This window comes from Rhinatrema bivittatum, chromosome 12 (assembly GCF_901001135.1).
Source record: "Rhinatrema bivittatum chromosome 12, aRhiBiv1.1, whole genome shotgun sequence".
NCBI classification, from domain to species: Eukaryota; Metazoa; Chordata; class Amphibia; order Gymnophiona; family Rhinatrematidae; genus Rhinatrema; species Rhinatrema bivittatum.
Genome location: NC_042626.1, coordinates 52,479,009 through 52,502,894, shown reverse-complemented (window position 1 = coordinate 52,502,894; position 23,886 = coordinate 52,479,009). Strand labels below are relative to the sequence as shown.

Sequence of the window (23,886 nt, the reverse complement as noted above, 5' to 3'; positions counted from 1 at the left end):
TTTAGGGTGTGGGATACTCCCAAAACAGGCCTGAAGGTCAGCAGGTCTATGGATAAGTTGTATCCTTTGCCAGAGGATACGCTTGAGCTTCTGAAGGTCCTGAAGGTGGGTGCATCTCTTTTGGCTATTATTAAGAAGACGACCTTTCCGGTTGCCGGTTCTACAGCTATGAAGGCCCGTCAGGATAGGAAGCTGGAGGTGCACCTCAAGAGTTTTGAGGTGTCTGCCCTTGGCATTCGAGCTGCCTTACACCGGGTGCAGCAGTTGCAAGCTGACAGATTCTTGTCTGAATCTGAGATGAAACAGGCGGAGCGGCTGGAAGCCATAGTGGTATATAGCGCAGATGCCTTATATGACTTCGTCAGGACTTCCTCCAGGACTATGATATCAGCGGTTTCAGCCCAGAGACTCCTCTGATTGAGAAATTGGTCAGCCAATGTTTCATCCAAGTCTCAGTTGGGAGCTTTTGCCCTTTAAAGGGAAATTGCTCTTTGGTAAGGGCTTGGAGGAGATGATCAAGCTTCTCGGTGAGAATAAGGTTCATAAATTGCCTGAAGATAAGCTGAATGGGAAAAGTTATTTTCCTCCTCATTCTCGCTTCAGAGAGAGTTGGCGGTTTCGGCCGCTCAGAGCATTGGGGAGTACACAGCGACAGTCCTCGGGCAGACAACTGTCCTGGAACCAGTCCTTTCGAGGGCGAAGTCGGGTAGAGAGAGCTCATCCCAGGGTGGAGGTGGAGCCAAATTCTCCCAATGTTGCGAGGGCTGGTCCACTCCTCGGTGCCAGCGATAGGAGGCCGGCTAGCTCTTCTACAAGGAGTGGACCAAGATTGTCAGACCAGTGAGTCTTAAGCATGATAAAACAAGGTTACGCTTTAGAATTTGCTCAGCCGCTAAGAGATTTGTTCCTAGTCTCCCCATGACTTACGAAGAAAAGAAGCTGGTAGGGTGACAAACAGTTTGTCATCTGCGCAGGCTGGGAGCCATTGTTCCTGTCCTCCTGGAGGAGAGGGGACAGGCTGCTATTCCATTTATTTCATAGTTCCCAAGAAGGAAGGCACGTTCTGTCCAATCCTTGATTTAAAAAAGGTGAATGTGGCTCTGAAGATTCTTTGGTTCTGAATGGAAACCCTGTGGTCAGTGATTGCCTTGGTGCACAAGCGGGAGTACCTAGTGTCTCTGGCTTTGACCGAAGCATACTTGCACATTGGAATCTGGCCCGATCATCAAAGATATCTGAGGTTCATGATTGTGGGAGAACATTTTTAGTTTTGCACCCTTCCCTTTGGTCTGGCGACGGCACCCAGGAACTTCAACCAAGGTGATGGTTGTGGTAGCCGTGGCTCTCCGGAGGGCATGGTCTTGGTTCACCCCTATCTGGACGACTGGCTGATTTGGGTGAAGTCAGAAATCCTTTGTCGGAAGGCAGTGGACTTAGTCCTCTGGCGCCTGAGATCGTTGGGATGGATAGTCAATCTGTCCAAGAGTCATCTTTTCCCTTCCCAGATTTTGGAATTCCTGGGGCACATTTTGATACCAGGATGGGGAAAGTAAGCCTCACCGAAGAGCGGGTTTCCAAATTGCAAGCTCAAGTTCACGGATTGTTGGAGAAGCAAGTACCAAAGGTCTGGGATTACTTGCAAGTTCTCGGGTCTATGGCTTCCACCTTGGAGTTGGTTCCATGGGCGTTTGCTCATATGAGACTTCTACATTTGGCTTTACTATCCCGCTGGGACCCGTTGTCAGAGCAGTTTCAGCTGTCTCTCCCACTTACGGAGCTTGCTCGGTCCAGTCTCTCATTGTGGCTCCTTCCGGATAAGTTAAGACAAGGTATGGACTTAAGATGTCCCGATCTGGGCGATCGTCACCACTGATGCCAGCCTCTCCGGGTGAGGAGCAGTGTGTCAGAACCAGTTTGTGCAACGGCGGTGGATGGCAGAGGAAGCCTTGTGGTCCATCAGTTGTTTAGAGATGAGAGCCTTGTGTTTGGCTGTGCAGGCATTTCTGCCCCTGGTGAGGGGGAGGCCGGTGAGAATCTTGTCGGATAATGTGACAATGGTGCCTTACATCAACCGACAGCGGGGCACCAAAAGTCTAGCAGTGGCTCAAGAAGCCTGGGATTTAATCGGCCAGGCAGAAAACATCTGGAGCGGTTAGCAGTGTCCCACATAGCTGGCACGGACAACGTGCAAGCGGATTTTCTGAGCCGGCAGCAGCTGGACCCCAGAGAGCGGGAGTTGTCAGAGGAAGCGATGTGCCTCATCAGTCACAGGTGAGGCACACCATGCATGGATCTAATGGCAACCTTCCGCAATGCCAAAGCCTCGCATTTCTTCAGTTGGCGAAGGGAAAGATGAGCAGAAGGGGTAGATGCCTTAGTTCTGCCTTGGCTGACGGACGTCCTTTTGTTCGTGTTTCCACCTTGGCCGTTAGGCCAGGGACATGCAAGTCTTGCCAATATATGAGAGTATGGAGAGTTTTTTAGGTCTGGTGTACGGGCAGAAGGTGGATCCTATGCAAGCCTCGATGGTGTATATTTTGGCCTTCTTGCAGGACGGTTTGGTAAAAGGTTTATCCTTTAATTCCCTCAGGGTTCAGGTGGCGGCTTTGGGCTGTCTTCGAGGTAAGGTTCAAGGGGTGTCTTTGGTGGAACATCCGGACGTTGTGTGTTTTCTATGGGGCGTGAAACATTTGCGTCCTCTGGTTCGGAAGCCTTGCCCTTCCTGGAGCCTTAACGTGGTCCTTAAGAGCATGTGTGCTCCTATGTTTGAACTTCTGAAACAAGCTGCTATGAAGGATCTCATTTTGAAAGTGGTCTTCCTGGTGGCAATCTGTTCGGCTTGCAGAATCTCCGAACTTCAGGCCCTGTCATGTAGGGAGCCCTTTCTGAGAATTTCAGATGCAGGAGTGTCCTTCCACTTAAATCAGTCAGTGGAGCTCCTGTCCTTTCCATGTTTGGCTCCTATGATGCCTCAGGCTAAAGAATTACGACAGATGTAAAGCGTGCTTTGTTGTAGCACCTGGAGGTCACGAACAGCTTCCGCTTGTCGGATCATCTTTTTGTGCTGTGGAGTGATGCCAAAAAGGGTCATAAGGCGTCAAGAGCCACAAATGTGCGGTGGTTGAAAAAGACTATTAGCTCCATGTATATCTGTCAAGGTCGCCCTGTTCTGGAGGGGCTACGGGCGCATTCTACCTGTTCTCAGGCAGCCTCTTGGGCTGAGTATCAACAAGTTTCGTCACAGGAGATCTGTAAGGCGGCTACTTGGAAATCATTACACACTTTCTCCAGGCATTACCGTTTGGATGTCCAGGTCCCAGAGGCCATGGGCTTTGATGAAAGCGTGCTTCGAGCAGGACTCTCACAGTCCCACCCTATTTAGGGAAACTTTGGTACATCCCAGGAGTCTGGACTGATCTGGGTACGTACAGGGCAATGAAAATTGGTTCTTACCTGCTAATTTTCGTTCCTGTAGTACCACAGATCAGTCCAGAGTCCCGCCCAGTTGAGGAAAAGGGATAATTGTGAAGTCCGCTTGATCTGTTTTATTAAGTTTACCCTGAAGAGTGGCACAGGTTTTTGTTAGTCCTACACAGGATTTTGTGTGGGTGTGGTTCTCAGTTCCAGGTTTCCTTTCCCACTACTCCTTCAGGGGAGATTAATCAAGGCGTTGGTTTTGTTTGTTTCATTTCTGGCTTGGGTACAGGTCAATACTGAGGGACTGCAGGTGGCATCTCATGTGAAGTGGTAGTGTCAGTAAAACTTTCTCTGTCTCCATCTACTGGAGGGGAGGCAAAACCCAGGAGTCTGGACTGATCTGTGGTAATACAGGAACAAAAATTAGCAGTTAAGAACTAATTTTCTTTTTTCTGCTGACCATTCCTCCCCCATATGCAGCCAAGCATCTTTGTGGCTTTTGCCATCACTTTATTCACTTGAGGCTCACCTTGAGTTCATCAAAGATGATCACTCCCAGATCCTGCTCTTCTTTTGTGCATGGAAGAATTTCACACCCTATACTACACGGCTTCCTTGGGTTTTTGCAGCCCTAATGCATAGTTCTGCATTTTTTAGCATTAAATCTAAACTACCAGATTCTGCACCAGAGGTGGGCAACTCCAGTCCTGGAGGGCCATAAACAGATCTGGTTTTCATATGTATGAGGTGTATCTGTATGTACTACCTCCATTGTATGCAAATGTAACTCATGAATATTCATCACAGATATCCTGAAAACCAGAGCTCCAGGATGACTGCCTACTATTGCCCTGTCCCTCTTCATGATTTCCACACCTTCCTAAGTGTCTACTCTGTTGTAGATTTTGGTATCCTCGGCAAAACAACAGCTTTCCCCAACAATCCTGCAATGTCGCTCGCAAAAATGTTGAAAACAACCAGTCCAAGGATCAGTTCCTGAGGCATACCACTAGTTACACCCCCTCCTCAGAAAAAACTCCATTTACCACTACCCTTTGTCACCTCCCACTCAGCCAGTTTCTAACTCAGTCATTTTAGAGCTCACACCAAGGGCACTCAATATCTTCCTGAAATTCAAGTACACTACATCTAGCGTTCTCCCCTGATCCAATTCTGTGGTTACTCATTCAAAGAAATTGGTCCTGTTAGTCAGGCAAGACCTACCTCTGTTAAACCATGCTTCCTTGGATCTTGTAAGCCATTTAGGAATAACATCCAAAAATATTTCTTCGTGGAAAGGGTAGTGGATGCATGGAGTGGTGTCCTAGGGCTGGAAGCAAAAACAGTAACAGAAGCCTGGGATAAGTTCAGAGGATCCTTAGTTGCAAAGAAGTAAAGTGAAAGCTAGACGGCCCTTATCTGCTGTCATATTTTTGTGTTTCATCCTAGGAAAATATAGATACCCCATTGGCAAACAGGGCCGTCTGACCTGCCCTTCGATTGTTTGTTCCCAGGAAACCCTGATATTCCTAACCGTTGGGGATGAGAAAACATCCGGGCTCTTTCTGCTAGCTGGACCACAAGAGTTAGTTGAGAAATTGGGACCCAGGTACAGTATATGCCAACAGCCTATGTATCTAACTCTGCCGGACAGGATATCTTTCTCGTGTGTGAACAGGAGTGAGATGGGCACCCTGACTGACTCGTGATGCAGTAGAGAAGGGGAAGCTTTGCAGGGGAGAGCAAACAGAAGACAAATTCCTAAGAACTGAGCAACTTAAAAACATGAAGCACTGGAAATAAATTAGTGAGGCAGTACTACATAATATTTTAAGAAAGTTATTGTTAATTGAAATATTAACCTTAAGACCAGCTATTGAGGAGACTGAACAGTGTTAGTCTAGTGTTCCCGGGTCTGCCTTGGCTCAGGCTGTATCACACCTCCTCTGGCATCAAGAACAAATATGATTACAAGAAAAGCAAGGCTGGCCCGGTGGCTCAGAGGCAGCAGTGCCATGCAGAAGACTTGAGTTTCATTGCCGGTCCCAACCTCTGATCCCTGGGCTGGCTGAGGATAGGGAGTCTTGGGCATTGCTCAACAGTGACACCTAGAGGGGTCCATATTCAGTCTTTGAGCAGCTTGGCAAGTTAAAATTAGATAGTTATCCGGCTAACTTTAGGACAGGTCTGTGGGATGACCAGACTTTGGTGGATAACTTATCCAGGTGCGTCTTCCAGTTATGCCCTCAGAATGCCCCTAACTCATCTGGCCCAATTTCTGTTGGATAATAAGAATTTAGCTGGATAAGTGGCCAAACATTCATTTAGCTGGATGATTTCTGAGTTATCCAGCTAAAATGCTTCTGAATACGGACCAGCCAAAGGCTGGATTTAGGGTTGCTAGGCACATCAGGTTCTGAAGGCAGGTGAGATCTGTGACCCCTGGCCACAAACCAACACTGCAGTGGCTACGCTAGGTGGGATGGTTTATAAAATAGGGTTAAAATCCTGGGTAGCTGCAAGTGAAGGCTCATGGCACCCGTAGCCCAGGATGAAAGCCCAGAGGAGCAGGGGAAAATCGCCAGACCAAAATCTAACTAGAAGAGTAGTGTTTGCCAGAGCTCTTGCATTAATGTGCTTTTAGGTAATGGTTTCTAGTGAATGAACCCAGGCGCTCTTTGAAGGGTTGAGGAGAAGGTGGGGGGTGTAAAATACAATACATCTCTTTGTAGTTTGTCTTGCCAGCTGCCGATTAATCGGCGAGGCACAGCTGGGACGTGGAATCGCAGGCTGGACAGCATCCCTGTCCCCCCAGATAAGGCTCCTGTTAATCTAGGAAAACAGATTTCTTCTTCAACCTGTCAGAGCAGTCCGGACAGATGGGTTATTCACCCTGACCGGCAGGTGGAGAAGTTCACTGTGAGAGTGTTTCTTCCACCCTCTCTCCCTACTCCCCTGGCCAATCTCCTTTCACTTTACCCTCTCAGGCCCCACACACACACACACACGTGCGCATGCTCCCTCTCTCTATTGCACATACACACCCCCTCAAACAGGCTCCCTCTCTTGCGCACACACACATAACATAAAGGCTCTCTCTCTTTCATGCACACCCTACCCACCCCTTCATACAGACTCCCTCTTTCTTGCGTGTGCGCACACACACCCTCATAAAGGCTCCCTCTCTTTTGCTCACACGCCCATACAAGCTCCCTTTATCTCTTGCGCACACACACCCCCTCACAAGGCTACCTATGTCACTCTCTGAAATACCCCTGTACAGTGGATCCCTCTCTCGCTCACCTCCCCTACACATAGACAATCTCTCTTTCACACACTAGCTCCCAATATCTCTCACTCACACACACTAGCTCCCAATATCTCTTTCACACACACACACACACACACACACACACACACACCAGCTCCCAATCTTTCTCTCTCACACACACACACACACCAGCTCCCAATCTTTCTCTCTCTCACACACACACACACACCAGCTCCCAATCTTTCTCTCTCTCACACACACACACACACCAGCTCCCAATCTCTCTCTCTCACACACACACACACACCAGCTCCCAATCTTTCTCTCTCACACACACACACACACCAGCTCCCAATCTTTCTCTCTCACACACACACACACACCAGCTCCCAATCTTTCTCTCTCTCACACACACACACACACCAGCTCCCAATCTTTCTCTCTCTCGCACACACACACACACCAGCTCCCAGTCTCTCTCACTCACACACACACACATCAGCTCCCAATCTCTCACACACACACACACGCTCCCAATCTCTCTCTCTCACACACACACAAGCTCCCAATCTCTCTCTCTCTCACACACACACACAAGCTCCCAATCTCTATCTCACACACACACACAAGCTCCCAATCTCTCTCTCTCTCTCTCACACACGCTCCCAATCTCTCTCTCTCACACACACCAGGACTTGCTTCAACTTCGCTGTGAGCAGAATGGCCTGCCAAATTCTGTGCAGGAGGGGAATTCTGTGCTCCGTAGTAGAGCAGAATTCCCCCAGGACTAATATGAGTGACGTCAGCGAAATCTGTTGTTCTCGGTCTCTTTCTGCTAGTTGGGGTGAATAACCCATCTGTCTGGACTGGACTGACTGGGTTCAAGGAGAGGAGATTATCAGGTAAGACGTAATTTTTCCTTTCACCCTAATTTAAAACCTGAAACTTCAGTAAAATGTATCAGCTACATGGATCAATTGATTTGTAAAATTGATGCAGGGGGGAACAAGGATCATGCTTATTTAATTATGCTTAAGAAAAAATATTTTTGTGGGGGAAGGGACTGGCCTTCTGCTCCCATTGTTGCTCTTCAAGCTTACTGTTTAGTTGGAAGAAGCTTGAGCCCCAACTACAGTTCTGCAGCAAAAAAAATCTAGGATGGCCATATTAAAAAAAACAAAACAAAAAATATCTTAAACAGGGGAGGGACTGTCTGAGATACTTATATAGCCTTACTGGGGGATGCATTAAGCTGCAGTAGTGCTCTAATGCATGTTAAACAGCGTATATTGCGCGATATATGTGATATTTTGTATCTCCCCACCCAGGTTCCCTCCCCTATTTCAATGACTCACTTTGCGTGTGATTTGCATGTATGAATAATGCAAATGCATGCTAAGAAACCACATTAAGAACATAAGAACATGCGATACTGGGTCAGACCAAGGGTCCATCAAGCCCAGCATCCTGTTTGCAATCCAGGCAGCTTGATGCAAATATGTGATTGCGGCCACCCGAGAAGGCGGTCAGCTGCGATAAAATAACTACCCCTATTTGAAAAGCGGTAAATGTGAGAGGGAGGCCTGGGGCCTTAACGTGGGTCCCGAGGCTCCCGCCTCCCATTGAAAGAGCCTGTCGATTAAATAAATAAATAAATGAAAGCGCCGTGGCAAAAGTAAGGAAAAGATTCTGAGGATTCAAGGCCGCCATGAATCCCCAGAAATTAAAAAAAAAATAAAAAAAAAAATGAGTAAACCTCCTGCCCATTGATGGCCCGGCCCCCCTCCCTCTTTTAAAGGTGTCATAATGGCCTCATTGGGGTCTAGAGACATTGTAACTCCCCCCCCCCCCCCCAGGTGATTTAAAAAAAATTGTCTGGTGCAGGCCTGGGCCACCCTCCTATCCCTAAGGCAAGTAAAAGAAAATGTGCCCGTCCCCGGACCTTGCCACGTCACATGGCTTGGGCAAGGTAGGTCGCTGCTATTATCAAAAATGGCTCCAACTGGCCGGGTGAGAGGGGAGGGGGTGCCCTGGCCCTGCTGCCAGATCCCACCTGCTTTTCTAAGGTTTGGAGGGGTGCAGGAGGGAGGTTTGGAGCCCCCGGACCTGCACATTTTCTTTTACTCATCTTTGCGGGGGGGGGGGGGGGGCACGACCCAGACCCAAACCAGGCCCAAACCAGACAATCTTTTAAAAATCACCTCTGGGAGGGAGAGGGGTGGGGGACTGTACACCCCAATGAGGCCATTATGACATTTTTGGGGAGGACTGGGGGGGGGGGGCCAGGGCCATCGCTGCACAGGAACTTTATTCACATTTTTTATTTGTGGGATTTGGGGCCACCTCGAGTGGCGGCTCCAGGTTGAACCAGAGATCAGCACTGACCACTAATTAACTTCCCCATTTTATAGAGACTTTTTTTGTGGGGGAGGGGGGAGGCAGCAGCCCTTTAAGGCAGTGCCTGTGCCTGGAGGTTGGGGACAGCCATCGCGTTAAAGGGCCACTTGCCACGTTCTTTTGTCCCGCGGTGTTTGGCTGCAAGACAAAAAAAAAACAAAAAACCGCGCTGTACATCCATGATATGTTTTCAGGGGAGGGGGCCCCACTATTGCGGTGAGACCCTCCCATGAAAGCACATCGCGGCTGGATGCACCCGGGCCTCAGGTTGGACCAGAACTGAATGATCATGTGCCTCGCCTGCATACAAACCATTTCTATACAAGTTACAAGAAATCAGAAGGGAAGCTCTGCACTAACTCAGCAAAGGTAACATTAAAAGGAAGCAGGACCCAAAGAAACACATCTGGAGCCAGTTAAAGGAGCAGCCTGGGTGGCTCCGTGGATGATATCTTTTTACGGCTGGCAGTCACCGTCCAGGAAGGGAACCTCGATAGTTCTGAAAGCGTGCATCTTCCAACGTTCCTCTGCCTTGGAAAGGTAGCATCGGCCCATTTTTGTGGCTGTTTTTTTTTTTTTTAACTAATTTTCGGGTTGAGGTAAGGCTTTGCATTGTAGATGCCAAGAGTCAAGAAACCTTATTGTGATTGCATTTTTCTGAGGGGTTTGCCAGCTGTTTAGGTTTGTTTTCTTTTATATTTTTTACCAGCAAGCCTGATCCAGTCCTGGTTTTACCCCATTGCACGCAGGGGTTTCTTGGTTAAAGCTGCTTTTCTGTGGGGGTGGAGTTGAGAGGGGCAAAAAAAAAAAAAGAAGTGGACCTGATGGGTGATCCTTTTTTCCCTCCTGTGTTTTTATATCCTTCCTCTCTAACCCCTCCTTCCTGTGACTCTTCCTGCAGGGTGGCTGAGCTCCTGGAGGGCAAAGGTGCCGGGAAGCGGGAGCGCTTTCAGGGCAAAGCCAATAAGATGGGCCGTCGCCCGGAGGTGGAGGCGCTGCTGCGGGAAGCCCTCGCTGGCTGGCCACCCACCGAGGAGTGAGAGGGGCAGGTGGCATGACTTCAGCATGGATCATTACCCACTTGGAGGTTGCAGAATCCAGAATCTTGTTGACTTTAACACTTAGCTAATTATATAAAAAGGTAGAAGAGAAACCGAACTGCACCACAAACCAGATTGCGTTGGTTTAGGATGTTGAAGTTATAAATGGTGCTGGTGGCTGAAGGCACTTAGTGGGTGTGGATTTTGTATGTTTGTGTTTGTCTGAGAGTTTCCCCTAACTTTAGGGTGTGTAGGGGAATGGAAAAAAAATATAGTGCCAGTTTTATGTGGCATAAAAGGACTGTGTAATTATTTTGTTTTCTCCATGTTCATTGGCAAAATTTCACACTGCAGATATTAAAGTATCCCTAAGCTGTCCCTTTAACCCAAACTCTTGCATCCATTGTTCTGGAAAATGCGCTAATAAATAGTTTGTGGAATGCCATAACGTTGCCTGAGTGTTCTCTTTCTCCATGTAAAATAACATTTTTCCCCTTATTAGTACCCCTAGAAAACCCTTTTAAAAATTATTCTGGCTCATTTGCCAGTCTGGAATCACCTTTTACAGACTACAAGAATGCAGGGAGCTGTATAATCTTCCTCCGGTGTCGTGGCATCACAGACGTTGGCCATTAATGTGCCAGAGACTCATGAAATGTCATTTGCTTTGAAAATATGAATAAAGATGGTTAATAAAAACAAAAAACCCTGTTTCCATCACATGCAAAATTGCAGCAGCTGCCTCTGTGGATAACTACTGAAGGACAGTAGAGCAGGTCAGCTTCGTAATGCACAGCTCTCTCTCTTCCTGTGCTATTCCAGGCAGTGGTGAGTTTAGAAATCTTTTTTGGTTTTTTTTTTTTTTTTACTTGTAATTTTCTCTTGCTCTTTTTGGACATCCAACTCAGCCAGAACCAGGGCTGGAATTTGGTGCTCTGAACTTTCATTTGAAACCACCTGGAGATTTCCCTCCTGTTTTCTATCCCGTCCCTGTCCCAAAAACAGCAAGTCAGATCCTGGCCAGGGGTCGAGGCCCGGGACTCCTTCTGGGACCCTGCAATCATGGGAGCCTGAATCTGACCACTAAGTGTCGCCTTTAAGCGGTGTCCATGTTTCCCTTGCTCCAGGATGCTGTGACCGCTGCCTCCCCAGCCTCGTCTGACCCAGGGGCAGAAAACCTGTGCTGGGATCAAACCCAGTTCCTTTGCTATAGCAGTGCACAGCACTGCCAGTGGACCAACCTAAATCTTTTTTTTTTTTGTGTTTTTTTAACGTTAATATCCTTATCTCATCACATCAGTAGCAAAACAATCTTCTCCCATGCCCTGAAAGATCACGCTGCTTGCCTGTATCTTTCCCCTCCCATTTTTGGGGTTGCCGGCATTTCCGAGATGCTTTACAGCTCCCTCCTCTCCGCCCCTTCCCCTGTCTCAAGTTGTTTAGGTCTGCCTCGTCTTGGAGTTCTGCCGCTTGAAAACATTAGCGAGCGGCTGTTCTAGATCCACGCCTGTTCTAGGCTGACCTGATAACAGCATGTCAGCTTGGGTGGCTGGAGACTGTCCTGGTTTAAGCCCATAGCCTGTTTCTCCTGCTTTTCTTAGGGAAACTGAACCATCTTCACCATGCGAATAGTAAGAGTAAATCCAAGACCATCTTTGCTTGTCCTTAGTGACCTGGAGCTTTCTAGTAACTCTAGGCGCTGCACTTGTTTTGTGCTAGTTAAGCATTGGTAGTTTATGAAGATTCTTCACATCCTCTGAAAATGAAGCGAGTCTGCGCAGGGGCATCGTTATCTCTAAGCACATGGGGCCCTTGCCCCCCTGAACCTCTTCTTTGGTAGTTGTCAGCAGCCAAAGAAGCCAAGCAGCAGATGATGAGGCCTCTGAAGGGCCACCACAGATCCCATCTTGTGGTGGTAGAAGACAAGTGGGGACAGCAATGGCTGAAGAAGAGGCCCAGAAGAGAGAAGGAGACCCTGAGCGAGAGTGTGAGAGAGAGGAAGCATGTATGAGAGCATGTGGGAGTGACAGACTGTATGCATGCGTGTGTGGGAGAAGATAAATGCCTACCCCATAATCCACGACAATTTCAGGGTGACTGGACATCAAAAGTTCCCAGGTATGGAGAGGGATTATTTTTTAATCTTACTGTTTTTAATTATTTGATGTCTTCTGTTTTAAAATATTTAATTGGTGTTTGGTACATTTTTTTTAAAAATGTATATGATTTTTTATTATTGAATATTATCTTCAGTTGTTTTGAAATATTTTTATTAGTATGGGTTTACTATCATGATTAATGTTTTACGTTTCTTGAATTTGTTTGTTTAATAAGGAATGGTGATGTTTCTGTTCTTCCATTCTTACACTGCCTGTAGAGTCTGGCTTCTTGTGACTTCCAGTTCAGTTTTTGACTGCAAATTTGTATTTCTTCTTTGTGGTCTCTCTAGTTTATGTTTGGCGAGGGTCTGTTCTGCATGTGTGACTGATGTGAAGAATTCTGTTAGTTTGTAATTTTTGTATAGGGATCTATAGCAGCCTGACTTGTTCTGTTTTCTTAATAGATGTATTAGTGTTTTAGGGCCCAGTGTAATATTTGTAATGTCTTTTCAGAGGTAGGGCTGTAACTGATTGAATCTGGCAGTTAATGTGTTATGGTATGGCAGGTTTCCTATAGGTTACAAGTACATTTTTGCAGGGTTTTAGTATTATACAGTGCTCCTGGTATTGGAGAAAGTTTGTGTTGCTTTTACTGAGGTGACACCAGAATCTGAATATTATTTTTCTGTGGTGAGTGTCCTTGTTCTGCTCTGCACCCTTTGTGAGGGGAGTTTGGGTGTGCAGGGTTTATGCTGGGATTCTGTTCTACCCTATATAGACTTCACTCCCATATGGAATGATTTTTATCAACTGATTGCACTCAAATAATTTGTGTGGTAGTTTTACTAGATGGTTGAAAGCGGGCAGGGGTTTCTTTGTTGCATAGAGGGTTCTTCTGTTTACAGACACCTCGGACATGCATGCCCAGCACCTTGCACTAATGGTGTAAAATGTTTGTAACCATGCCTCCTGCTTTATGACTGGGTGGGGGGTGTCCTGTGTCCTGTCTTCACATGAATGAAATTTGGTAAGAGGCGGGTGTGGAGAGGGCCATGGGGACCCCCTCTGGGATCAAACTAACAGGTGGTTTCCCTGTCACAGCTGTCATCAGCATGTCTCTCTGATAACAGCTGCATGCGCTGGCAGAACAGAAATCAGTTGTGCAATGTTCAATTATGTATTTTTATAGGATTGTTCTTGGGGCGTGGAGGGGGAGGGGAAGCTCTGATTATGATTGAGTTAATTATTAAAATCTTGGGGGGAGGAGGGCTAATAGAGCCATGTCCTGGATATTTCAGGTATGTGGCAAAGCCTCTGTGCCTGCTTGTTGATTTTTACTTGGGGGCATAAGAAAAATATCGCTCATGTTTAGCTTATTTTTATGTTTAAAAGAAAGAAAACTAGGAGAGGAAATGCTATCTCATTTAAAAAAAAAAATCTTTATTGGCATTCAAGTATTTTGATACACACTAACGTACACAGAAATAATAACTCGCGTGTAGCAGGTTAGGTTGTCAGGAGAGCAGAACTCCATCAAGTTCCACAATCTTCTGCTGCCCCTTGGACAGCCTCTAGATCAAGGGATAAGGCATCTTGCCAGCAAGTGAAAGATTCACCCACATGACCCCCCCCCCCCCCCCAAAAGCAACAACTCGCTGAATCGTCACATAGGCCGAAAGCAAACCATTGCCCTCCAACCCCTACTGCTCCCACTGTATCATAGTAAAGATGGAAGGAATAGCGGCTGGATCGCTGTGGATCCCTTGACATTAACTTGGTGGAGGTCTAGGGACAAAGGTGATCTCCACTGACACATGTTGCTCTCCTATAACTTCCCCACTGAAGTTCATCAGAATTATCGGTTCCGTTGCTTGTTCACAGTTGTGGTGGTTGATAAATCATTACACAACACTTCACTACTGGACCTTTTGTTTTTCAATGTTTCTTTTATGTACTGATGTACAAAACACATCAGTCTTTGTGTTAGACATTTATCCCACAGGGATCTAGAAATCTGCCCTACTTTTGTGATAAAATAGCATAAAAGCACCTTTATGAAACATTAGTGTGTTGTATCTAATTTATTGGTCATATTAACATCTTTAGATTAGTGAGTCGAACACTCAGTTTGTTAGCACCCTCCACATGTTTAGTCATCTTGTCTAGGAAAATTCTATGAAACTGCTCCTGTTTCTATGGAAAAAAAATTCCAATTCACCTGTTAGAATATTAGCAATGAATATTCATGAGCTACGGTTGCATGTACCTGGTGTAAGATTCAGTTTAATTTGCATATTTTGGTTTCCCTATTCTCATTACTTCTCAGTTCTAAAGTGCTGGTAGACATTCACAGCCTTGCACCCACACATAAAAGAGAGGTTCCTGCTCCATGAAGCTTACAATCTACTCAAGACACTTAAGGAAGACAAATAAGTGCCCGTGTTATTATTATTATTATTATTTTAAAGCATGTCGTCTGGCTAAAGATTTCTCCACTTTTACCCCAGTTAAGCCAAAGATGGCTTAGCACTCGGAGTAGAAGAATGACATTTTCAGCTTAGGTCGGTATCCGCTTTGGTGTCTTATCGGAATGCTAGGCAACTATTTGTCATCTGCTTCCACCGTAACTTTAAACATGTTCAAACACGAACACGAGTAACTTTAATTGCCAGGGGCTGCCTGTTTCCTGACGCAGTTGCTTTCTCTTTCCTTATTGCTAGGTTACCTTTTCTCTGTGGCTTTTGCAATTGATTGATGCCTGTCTCTTTAAAAAAAAAAAAAAAAATTCCAGCAATGACTGTTCAAAATAATTTCTAAACCATGCTTTGCAATTAACATCAAAATACATTAAAAACACAAATAGTGAGTGATAAACAGGAGAGGCTTTTTTTTTTTTCAATATATTAGAAATTTTTTATTTTTTTTTTACCCTTGAGGTTGGCCACACAGTGGTCAAAATTTGAATGAGGCAAGTGTCTTGGACTTTTGGCGGGATCCCATCCCCAGGAGTCGTGACAGCATGGCTCTGCATTTTCTGAGCACCTGTCTGTTTCCACTGCTTTCTGTATTTTTTCTTCTCTCTCCTCCCACCTACAAACCCATAGTCCACACACCCCTACACTCAGATACCCATCATGCACATTCACCCCCCCACACACCTCTTCTACATATCTGTCAGGCCGATTCAGTAAAGTCCGCGAGAGAGCGGACGAACGCCTGCTCTCCCGGCGCGTGCACAGGCCACTTGCCTGTGCTCGCAATTCTGTATTTAAATTAGGTCTGGCGGTAGAAACGAGCAAAAGGAGGCGCTAGGGACACTAGCGCATCCCTAGCACCCCCTTTTGGCCTGGAGCGGCGGCTGTCAGCGGGTTTGACAGCCGGCGCTCAATTTTGCCGCCGTCTGTTCTCGAGCCCGCTGACAGCCACAGGCTCGGAAACTGGACACTGGCAAAATTAAGCGTCCAGTTTTCAACCCGACAGCCACCGGCTGACTTCAAAATTTTTTTTTCTTTTTTTCTTTTACATTTTTTACCCTTCAGGACCTCCGACTTAATATCACCATGATATTGCGCCTACCCAAAGGTAGGCGCTAATTTCTTCGGGCACCGGGAAAGTGCACAGAAAAGAAGTAAAAAGAAATTAGCGCCTACCTTGGGTAGGCGCTAATTTCTGAAAGTAAAATGTGCGGCTTGGCTGCACATTTTACGTACTGAATCGTGCGCGAATACCTAATAGGGCCATCAACATGCATTTGCATGTTGAGGGCGCTATTAGGTTTGGCGGGTTGGACGCGCTATTTCTGCCCCTTACTGAATAAGGGGTAAGGGAAAATGCGCGTCCAATGGCGGGTACTGTATCGGCCAGCTTGTTAGAATTCTTGAAGCCATGACCCTGCCTGCCCTCCTTATTTTTATTGCAAGTCAGAAGAAAATCAAATTTGTTTTACTGTTGTCTTGCGCTCCTGTTATTTTGCACTGCGCTTTTGTTGATGGCCCCTGACCCCGCGACATCAGTTCTTGTGGAAATGGGACCAGTGGTCGCATGGGCTTCCAAAGGCAAATCCTCATGGAAACGAGTGCAAAGCAGCATGGCTTCGGAGGCAGAAGTGCCGGAATGAAACCCAGAGCTGTAAAAGTATGTCCCACACAGGAGGAGCAGCAGCAGCAGCTGGAACAAGATGGCAGCGATGGGGAAGTGCAAAACAAGGGAAGGGTGGGCAGATCATCTCACCCAGAGCGAAGAACAGCTGATGCTTGGACAGCAGCAACTGCAAATCGAGGGCTTGACTTACTAAGGTTTTTTTCCCCTGTCAACACAGAATGAGAAAAGGAAAATTGGACCTTACCTGCTAATTTTCGTTCCTGTCAACCACGCATCAGTCCAGACTCCTGGGTTTTGCCTCCCCCTCCAGCAGTTGGAGATAGAAAAGTTTTTGACTGACACTGCCACTTTAAGTGAGGTGCCGCCTGCAGTCCATCAGTATTGAACTTTATCCAAGACAGATGGATAGGAACGCAACCATAACAAACTATCTACAATTTTCCCCCAAACGAGCAGAAGGAAGAAGAAAACCTTGAGAAATTCAATAAGAACCCTTGCCCGCACAACACACCTGCGAGGGACCAGAAACAGAACCATTCTGCAGAACACAACCAACACTGATAGGGGAGTTGGAGAGTCTGCTCAATCTCAAACTGGGCGGGACCCTGGACCATTCCATGGTACTACAGGAACAAAAATTAGCAGGTAAGGACCAATTTTCCTTTCCTTGTACGAACCCGGATCAGTCCAGACTTCTGGGATGTACCAAAGCTTCCTACACTGGGTGGGACCTGGAGAGTACCGCTCGAAGCACGCTTTTGCCAAAACCCCTTGTTTCTGGGGCCTGGATATCCAGGCAGTAGTGTCTGGCAAACATGTGCAAAGACTTTCAAGTAGCCGCCCTACAAATCTCTTGTGGCGAAACCCGCTGACACTCAAGCTGCTTGCGATCGGGTAGAATGAGTACGAAGCCCAACGGCCAACCTTTAGCGATGTATGTATGCACAGCTGATAGCCTCCTTCAACTACCGCGCAATAGTGGCCCTAGAAGCTTTATGCCCTCTCCTGGGGCCACTCCACAGCCCAAAAAAGATGATCCGACAGGCGGAAACTGTTGGTAACTTAACAAGGCCCGTCTCACGTCCAGTTTTCGCATATCTCTGGTCTGAGGAGTGGAAGAATCCAAATCCGGGAAGGAAGGGAGCGCCACAGAATGATTCAAATGAAGTGATGATATCACCTTAGGCAGAAAGGGAGGGAACCGTTCTCAAGGACACTCCTGTATCTGTAATCCTCAAGAAGGGTTCTCTACAGGATACGGCCTGAAGCTCTGACACCTGCCAAGCTGAGGATATAGCCACTAGAAAAATCACTTTCAAAGTAAGATCCTTTAATGTTGCGCGCTTCAATGGCTCAAACGATGATGCATACATGGCCTCAAAACCAGAATGAGGCTCCAGGAAGGACAAGGATTCCGGATGGGAGGAGATAAATGCTTCACCCCCTGAAGGCAGCGCATGATGTCTGGATGTGCTGCCAAATGAACTCCATGCACTCAACCCAGAGCCGCTACTTGAACTCTCAGGGAATTAAAGGATAAACCTTTAACTAGACCATCTTGTAAAAAGGCCAAGACATCACTCACGGAGGCATGGGTGGGGTCCACCCTATGTTCCACACACCAAGATGCAAAACACCCCACACCCTGACATATGCCAGGGAAGTAGCGGTTTTCCTGAATTGCAAGAGAGTAGCAATCACTGTATCTGAATAATCCTTATTCCTTAGTGCCCCTTCTAAACAAACGGGGCCTTGACGGAGGAGATTTGGCAGAAGCTGAAACCGCAAGGGGCCATCCACCGCTAGGTTGACCAGGTTCGCAAACCACGGCCGCCTCAGCCATTCCGGTGCTATGAGGATTACATCCCTTCGGTGGGCCTCTACCCGGTGCAACACTTGCCGATTAGTGGCCATGGTGGAAACACACATACAGCAGAATATCTGATGGCTAAGGAAGGACCAGAGCATCCACTTCTGCTCCTGTTTCCCGACGCCAACTGAAGAACCTTGGGGCTTTGGCATTGTGGAAAGTCGCCGTCAAGTCCATGCAGGGCGGGTTCCACAAACTGCATATAAGATGAAAGGCTTCCTTCAAAAGCTTCCACTCCCCGGGATCCAGCTGGTGACGGCTCAGGAAGTCCGCTTGAACGTGGTCTGAGCCTGCAATATGAGAAGCTGCTATCCTCTCCAGATGCAGTTCCACCCAGCTGATCAATTCCCGGGTTTCCAGAGTTACTGTTAGGCTCTTGGTGCCTCCCTGGCGATTTATGTAAGCCATGGCTGTTGCATTGCCTGACAGGATCCTTACTGATCTTCTCCTCACCAGGGGGAGGAGAGCCTGGAGAGCAAGTCGCATGGTTCTGGTCTCCAACTGGTTGATGGACCACAAGGAACTCCGTCACCGACCAATGGCCCTGGACCGATCTGTTCTGACAGACTGCAACCCAACTGGAGAGGCTGGCATCCGTGGTTACCACTATCCAAGAGGGGGACTTCCAGGTCTACCCCTCAGCAAAGTTGGTCCGGGGTGAGCCACCAGAAGAGACTGGACCACGCAGATTCTGTAAGCGGAAGCGGTAGCTGAAACTGTTGGGAGATGGATCCCAATGGGATATTTAAGGTAGACTGAAGAGGCCTCATGAGCAAAGGCCCATGGGACCAACTCCAGGGTGAAAGCCATTGACCCAAGAACTTGTAGGTAATCCCAGACCCTGGGCATGCGCATGGTCAACAGCGAGCGAACCTGAGCTTGCAATTTGTGGATCTGCTCCTCAGTGAGGAACACCTTGCCCAACCTTGTGTCAAAGAGGACTCCCAAGAACTCCAGGGTCTGGGAGGGAACCAGATGGCTAAATTGACTATCCACCCCAGGGACCGCAAGAGGCACAGGACCTGATCCACTGCCTCTCGACAGAGAGACTCTGACTTTGCTCAAATCAGTCAGTCATCCAAATAAGGGTACACCAGAACTCCCTCCTTCCGGAGGGCAGCTGCCACCACCATCATCACCTTGATATAGGTTCTGGGCGCTGTTGCTAGGCCAAAAGGCAGGGTGCAAAACTGGAAATCTTCTCCTAGGATCATGAACCAGAGGAATCTTTGGTGGTCGGGCCGAATCCTGATGTGCAGGTAAGCCTCCATCAAGTCCAGGGATGCTAGGTACTCCCTCTTGTGGACCTCTGCAATTACCGACCGCAAGTTCTCCATGCAAAAATGCGGCACCCAAAGCACCCTGTTCATCTTCTTCAAATCGAGGATGGGCTGGAAGGTGCCTTCCTTCTTTGGCTCTATGAAGTAGATGGGAGGCTGTAGAGTCGTCTTTCTAAACCTGACTGCTTTTTCTTAACTTTTTTTTTTTTTTCATTTTCAGACTGCTGGAGATAGAGAAATACTGATGGACTGCAGGTGGCACATCAACTTAAGCGGCAGTGTCTGTCAAAAACTTCTCTGTCTCCATCTGCTGGAGGGGAGGCAAAACCCAGGAGTCTGGACTGATCCGGGTACGTACAGGGAAAAAGCCTTTAGTAAATCAGGTCCCTGATTTCTTTACCACCCTTGTGTTTGCAGCATGGAAGTGTTTGGATGTGATTGGTTGCAATATGTGGGAAGAGTTGGGTAAGTGTATTGTTGTTTGTGCCTGGACAATTGTCTGCCATTTGTCAAAATGCATGTGTTTGTGTCAGTCTGTTCAGATGTGTGGTCATGTGGTTGTATGATGTGTGTGGGCAAGGGAGGTTGTCACGACTTATTTGGGTGTGTATATGACTTGATCTGTGAGACCTGTGTGTCTGTAATTGCAAATGCATGTCTGCTATGGTTTGATAGTGCAGGGGTGGCCAACTCTGATTTTCAGGATATCCACAATGAATAGGCATGAGATAGATTTGCATGTACTGGCTCCATTATCTACAAATCTACCTCAAACGTATTCGTTTTGGATATTGCAAAAACCAGGCCTGTTTATGGCTCTTGGGGAGCAGAATCAGTAACCCCTGTGATTGTGGAGCATTGAGTGACTGGTGGTCTATGTGTGTGAGGTCAATCTTTTTTTTTTTGGTCCTGGCAGTTTTTCTGTTTCTTTGGGCTTACAAATTAATGAGAACCTCAAGCTTTCATTCACCCTCTCTTACATCTTCTCTTCCAACTTGAATCCACTACCCTGCAATCATGGGCGCTAAATCAGTCTACTAGATCAGGAGTAGGTAACTCCCGCCAGGGCTGGTGCTTCCTTTAGGTAAAAAAATATTCTGGGGGCAGCAAAATCCAATCAGCACGAGACCCAGAGAGAGAAAGCCAGTACTGCCAAAGAAGGACCATTGTGCTGGAGCTGCTGCCAGTAAGTAAATTGGGGGTGCATGCCTGAATGTTCGCCTAGGGTGCCAAATGCTCTCGCATGGGCCCTGACTCCAGTCTTGAAGTGCCACAATTCGATTGGGTTTTCAGGATATCCACATTGAAGATGCATGAGATGTACTTGCATGCCCTGCCTCCACTGCATGCTAATGCATATTCACTGTGCATATCCTTAAAACCTGACTGACTTGTAGCAGACGAGGACCAGAGGTGCCAACCGTTGTACTTGATGTTGCACAAAGTACAGTTGTAGGCAAGAGGCTGCAAACGCAGCCTCCCCAGCCACCCCAGTGAGCAGACCTGAGCCTGGAATCAAACTCAAGGCCTTCCAAATGGCACTGCACAGCACTGCCATGGAGTCATCAGGCTGGCTCAGGACTGTTGGTCTGTGAAAAATGTGAGTGTGATTGTTTGGGTGAATGTGTTCTGTTTGTGCGTGATTGGGTGAGTGACTGCTGTTTGTGCGTGATTGGGTGAGTGGTGTGTTTGTCTGTTTGTGTGCACACTTGTGGCTCTAGGTACTTATAATTTGCTGTCCAATACTTTACAGGTAACCTTGCTTTATTGTAATACAGATGCCAGTCTGCCTTTTTGGTCTCTGTTTATGCACTTAACGGTACCAGAAGCCACCTAGCATGCCAGGAATGAACAAGGTGGATATCTGACTCAAGGGGGTGAGCTGGCCTGCCTTTTCCACCTCCTGTTTCAGATGCTTTCTGTAACTTTCTTAGTCTGAAATGCTTGGAAACAGCCTTTGGAAACCCAGAGATGGAAACCATGCCTTCTGTCCTGGAGGCAGGCAGTCACCCTGGGAAGGACGGGGCTCGCTCCATGCGCTATCACCTTTCTGCCTGCTTTGTGAGACAATGCAGCCAAGGCGCAGACATGTATTATGGGGACTTTCCACTGCACCCCAAAATATATCCATCACCATTGGCCATTCAATAGCTCCCTGACAAGTTTATTTGAATTACGAAGATGTCCTTAGCTAACCATTTAGATGTCTCCTCCCTGGGATTGTTTTCTTTCTGCACAGTTTGTGCTCTAAGAAATTAAAATAATTTCAAATGTGTGCGTCCCAAGACTTCTCAAATTAATGTTTATGAATGTATATATAGAATCCCTGATAAATACTGAAAACCCATTTCTTGGGCCGGATGTTGATTTATGGAAGCCATGTTCTTTTCATCTGTGTTTTCTAACTGTATGTACCATACTCCAAATGAATACCAGCTGTTTTGGCTTACTCTAGCACTACTCGGTTTGCACTAAGTGCCTGAAATGCTAGGATGAGGTAACTGGCTAACTCCATGTATTAAGGGTTGGATCAAGCCAGTTCAACCCCCTTTTCACCTATGGATTTGTTCTCTCTGCTTTTCTTTAGAGCTACCAGAACAAGTAGTCCATAGATGGCATGGGGTAAAACCAGGACCGGCTCAGCCTGTCCCTTATGACATGGAGCCATGCGGTGGCCGCCTTCTGGGGCCAAAATTGCTACAGATCCCATCTAACCCCTCCTGCTTCCAAGCATACAAGTGAACAAATGGTACCATAATAGTACACAATCCAGAGAATGGGCACAAGACACACAGATAACCCCCCCCCCCCCCCCAGCAATACAATAAAGCAAAGTATAGAGAAAATATTGCAGAGCAAATACAATAAGCATTGCTATATTCTTTGCAGCTGGAGCAGAGGGGCACAGCCCTGGTTCCTCAAGGGCTGCAAACCTAAGTCTGGTTTTATGAAAAACCAAATTGTGAAAATTAAGCTGCTTCTCAGACCAAATATATACAAATCTTGGCTGATGAATCTTGGTTGTGGCTTTCCTGAAATCCAGGCCCTTGAAAACCAGGGCCTATACACCTTTTGATCTAGAGATACAGTTCTCAACACGGTCCTCAGAGATCACAAGGCCAGGCTGGTTTTCAGGATATCCGCAATGATTTACTGTATGCATTTATTTCCTGCATATTCATTGCGGATATCCTGAAAACCTGATTGGCTGCATGATCCCACCAAGGACCAGGTTGAGAACTGTTGACCTAGAGCAGGAGTGGTTAACTTCAGTCTGTGAGAGCCACAAATGGGCCTGGTTTTCAGAATATCCATGATGAATATGCATTGTTTTTGCATGCAAGGGAGGCAGTGCATACAGATCTCTCAATCATGGATATTCTGAAAACCAGACCTGTTTTTATGACTCTTGAGGACTGGAGTTGGTTACCGCTGACCTAGACGGATAGGTCTGCCAAGCAACTCCAAGGCCAGTTCTAAGGTGATCAGATACCTCCAATTCCTAAGGGACAGGCTGAGCCCGTACTAGCTTCTTCAAGGCAGGAACTCAAAATCCATAGATCAGTGGTACTCATCCCAATCCTTGGAGCATACCTAACCAGTCGGCTTTTCAGGATATCCACAATGAATATGCATGAGAGAGAGATCTCTCTCATGCATATTCATTGTGGATATCTTGACTGTGTCCCAAGGACTGGGTTGAGAACCCATACCATAGATGGAATGGGAATAAAACCAGGACTGGCTTAGCCTGGCCAAATGACATGTCACCTCTGAGCCAGTTCTGCTGTTTGACTCAAATGTAAGCATAGCCATCTTACCCAGGAGAGGCTGATTCGGGCCTGGCTTTGCCCCATTGTTAACAAAAAATAAGGCCATAATTTTTTTTTTTTTTTTTTACTGGACTAACTTAATATATTTCTTGACTAGCTGTCAGAAGTTACTCACTTCATCAGGTCAAAACAATATGAACAGGTAAAGGCACAGGATGATGTTACTTAAATATGGAAATCAGAACTACATCTCCCCTGCATGCAATGGAGGCAAAACCAGAACTGGATCAGTGTTCCCAACCTTTCCCTGGAGCCACTTAATCAGTTGGGTTTTCAGGGTATCCATAATGAATATGTTAGAGATGGATTTGACCCAAGGTATGCAAATCTATCTCATGCAATCCTGAAAATCCAGCAGGATAGGTGAGCCTCCAGGAGAGGGTCTGGAAACATTGATCTAGGTGAAGTGGCAACATCCCTTTCACCTCTAATACAGCTGGGATTTACAGTGCTGTACTTCTTATCAAATGTAGTCGGGCTGTGATCCCAGATTGCTTAGCACTGGCTGCTTTAGAAACTCATGACTGAGTTGCTGCATCTTTGATGGCCTGGAGTTAGCTGACAGCTCTGGAGTGATT

General features: G+C 46.9%; 1 protein-coding gene and 1 long non-coding RNA gene across 3 annotated transcripts in view; one reads left to right on the top strand and one right to left on the bottom strand.

The window, feature by feature from the left end:
* The window catches only part of LOC115073784 (alanyl-tRNA editing protein Aarsd1-B-like), a 40,068-nt gene extending 29,498 nt beyond the window's left edge, over positions 1-10,570 (top strand). Inside the window, exons 11-12 of one of the 2 annotated variants that reach the window (XM_029572558.1) lie at positions 4,932-5,026; positions 9,987-10,570. In XM_029572558.1, the coding sequence (XP_029428418.1) occupies positions 4,932-5,026; positions 9,987-10,125 (234 nt within the window). In that variant the 3' untranslated portion in view covers positions 10,126-10,570. Of the gene's footprint in view, positions 1-4,866; positions 5,027-9,986 lie in introns of those variants that run through there. The other variant, XM_029572560.1, reaches the window with a different exon arrangement.
* LOC115073786 overlaps positions 1-23,886 on the bottom strand; it is a 37,091-nt gene that overhangs the window by 12,413 nt on the left and 792 nt on the right. The window contains exon 2 of the long non-coding RNA XR_003852100.1: positions 4,642-4,747. This is a non-coding gene — a long non-coding RNA (uncharacterized LOC115073786). The remainder of the gene's footprint in view (positions 1-4,641; positions 4,748-23,886) is intronic.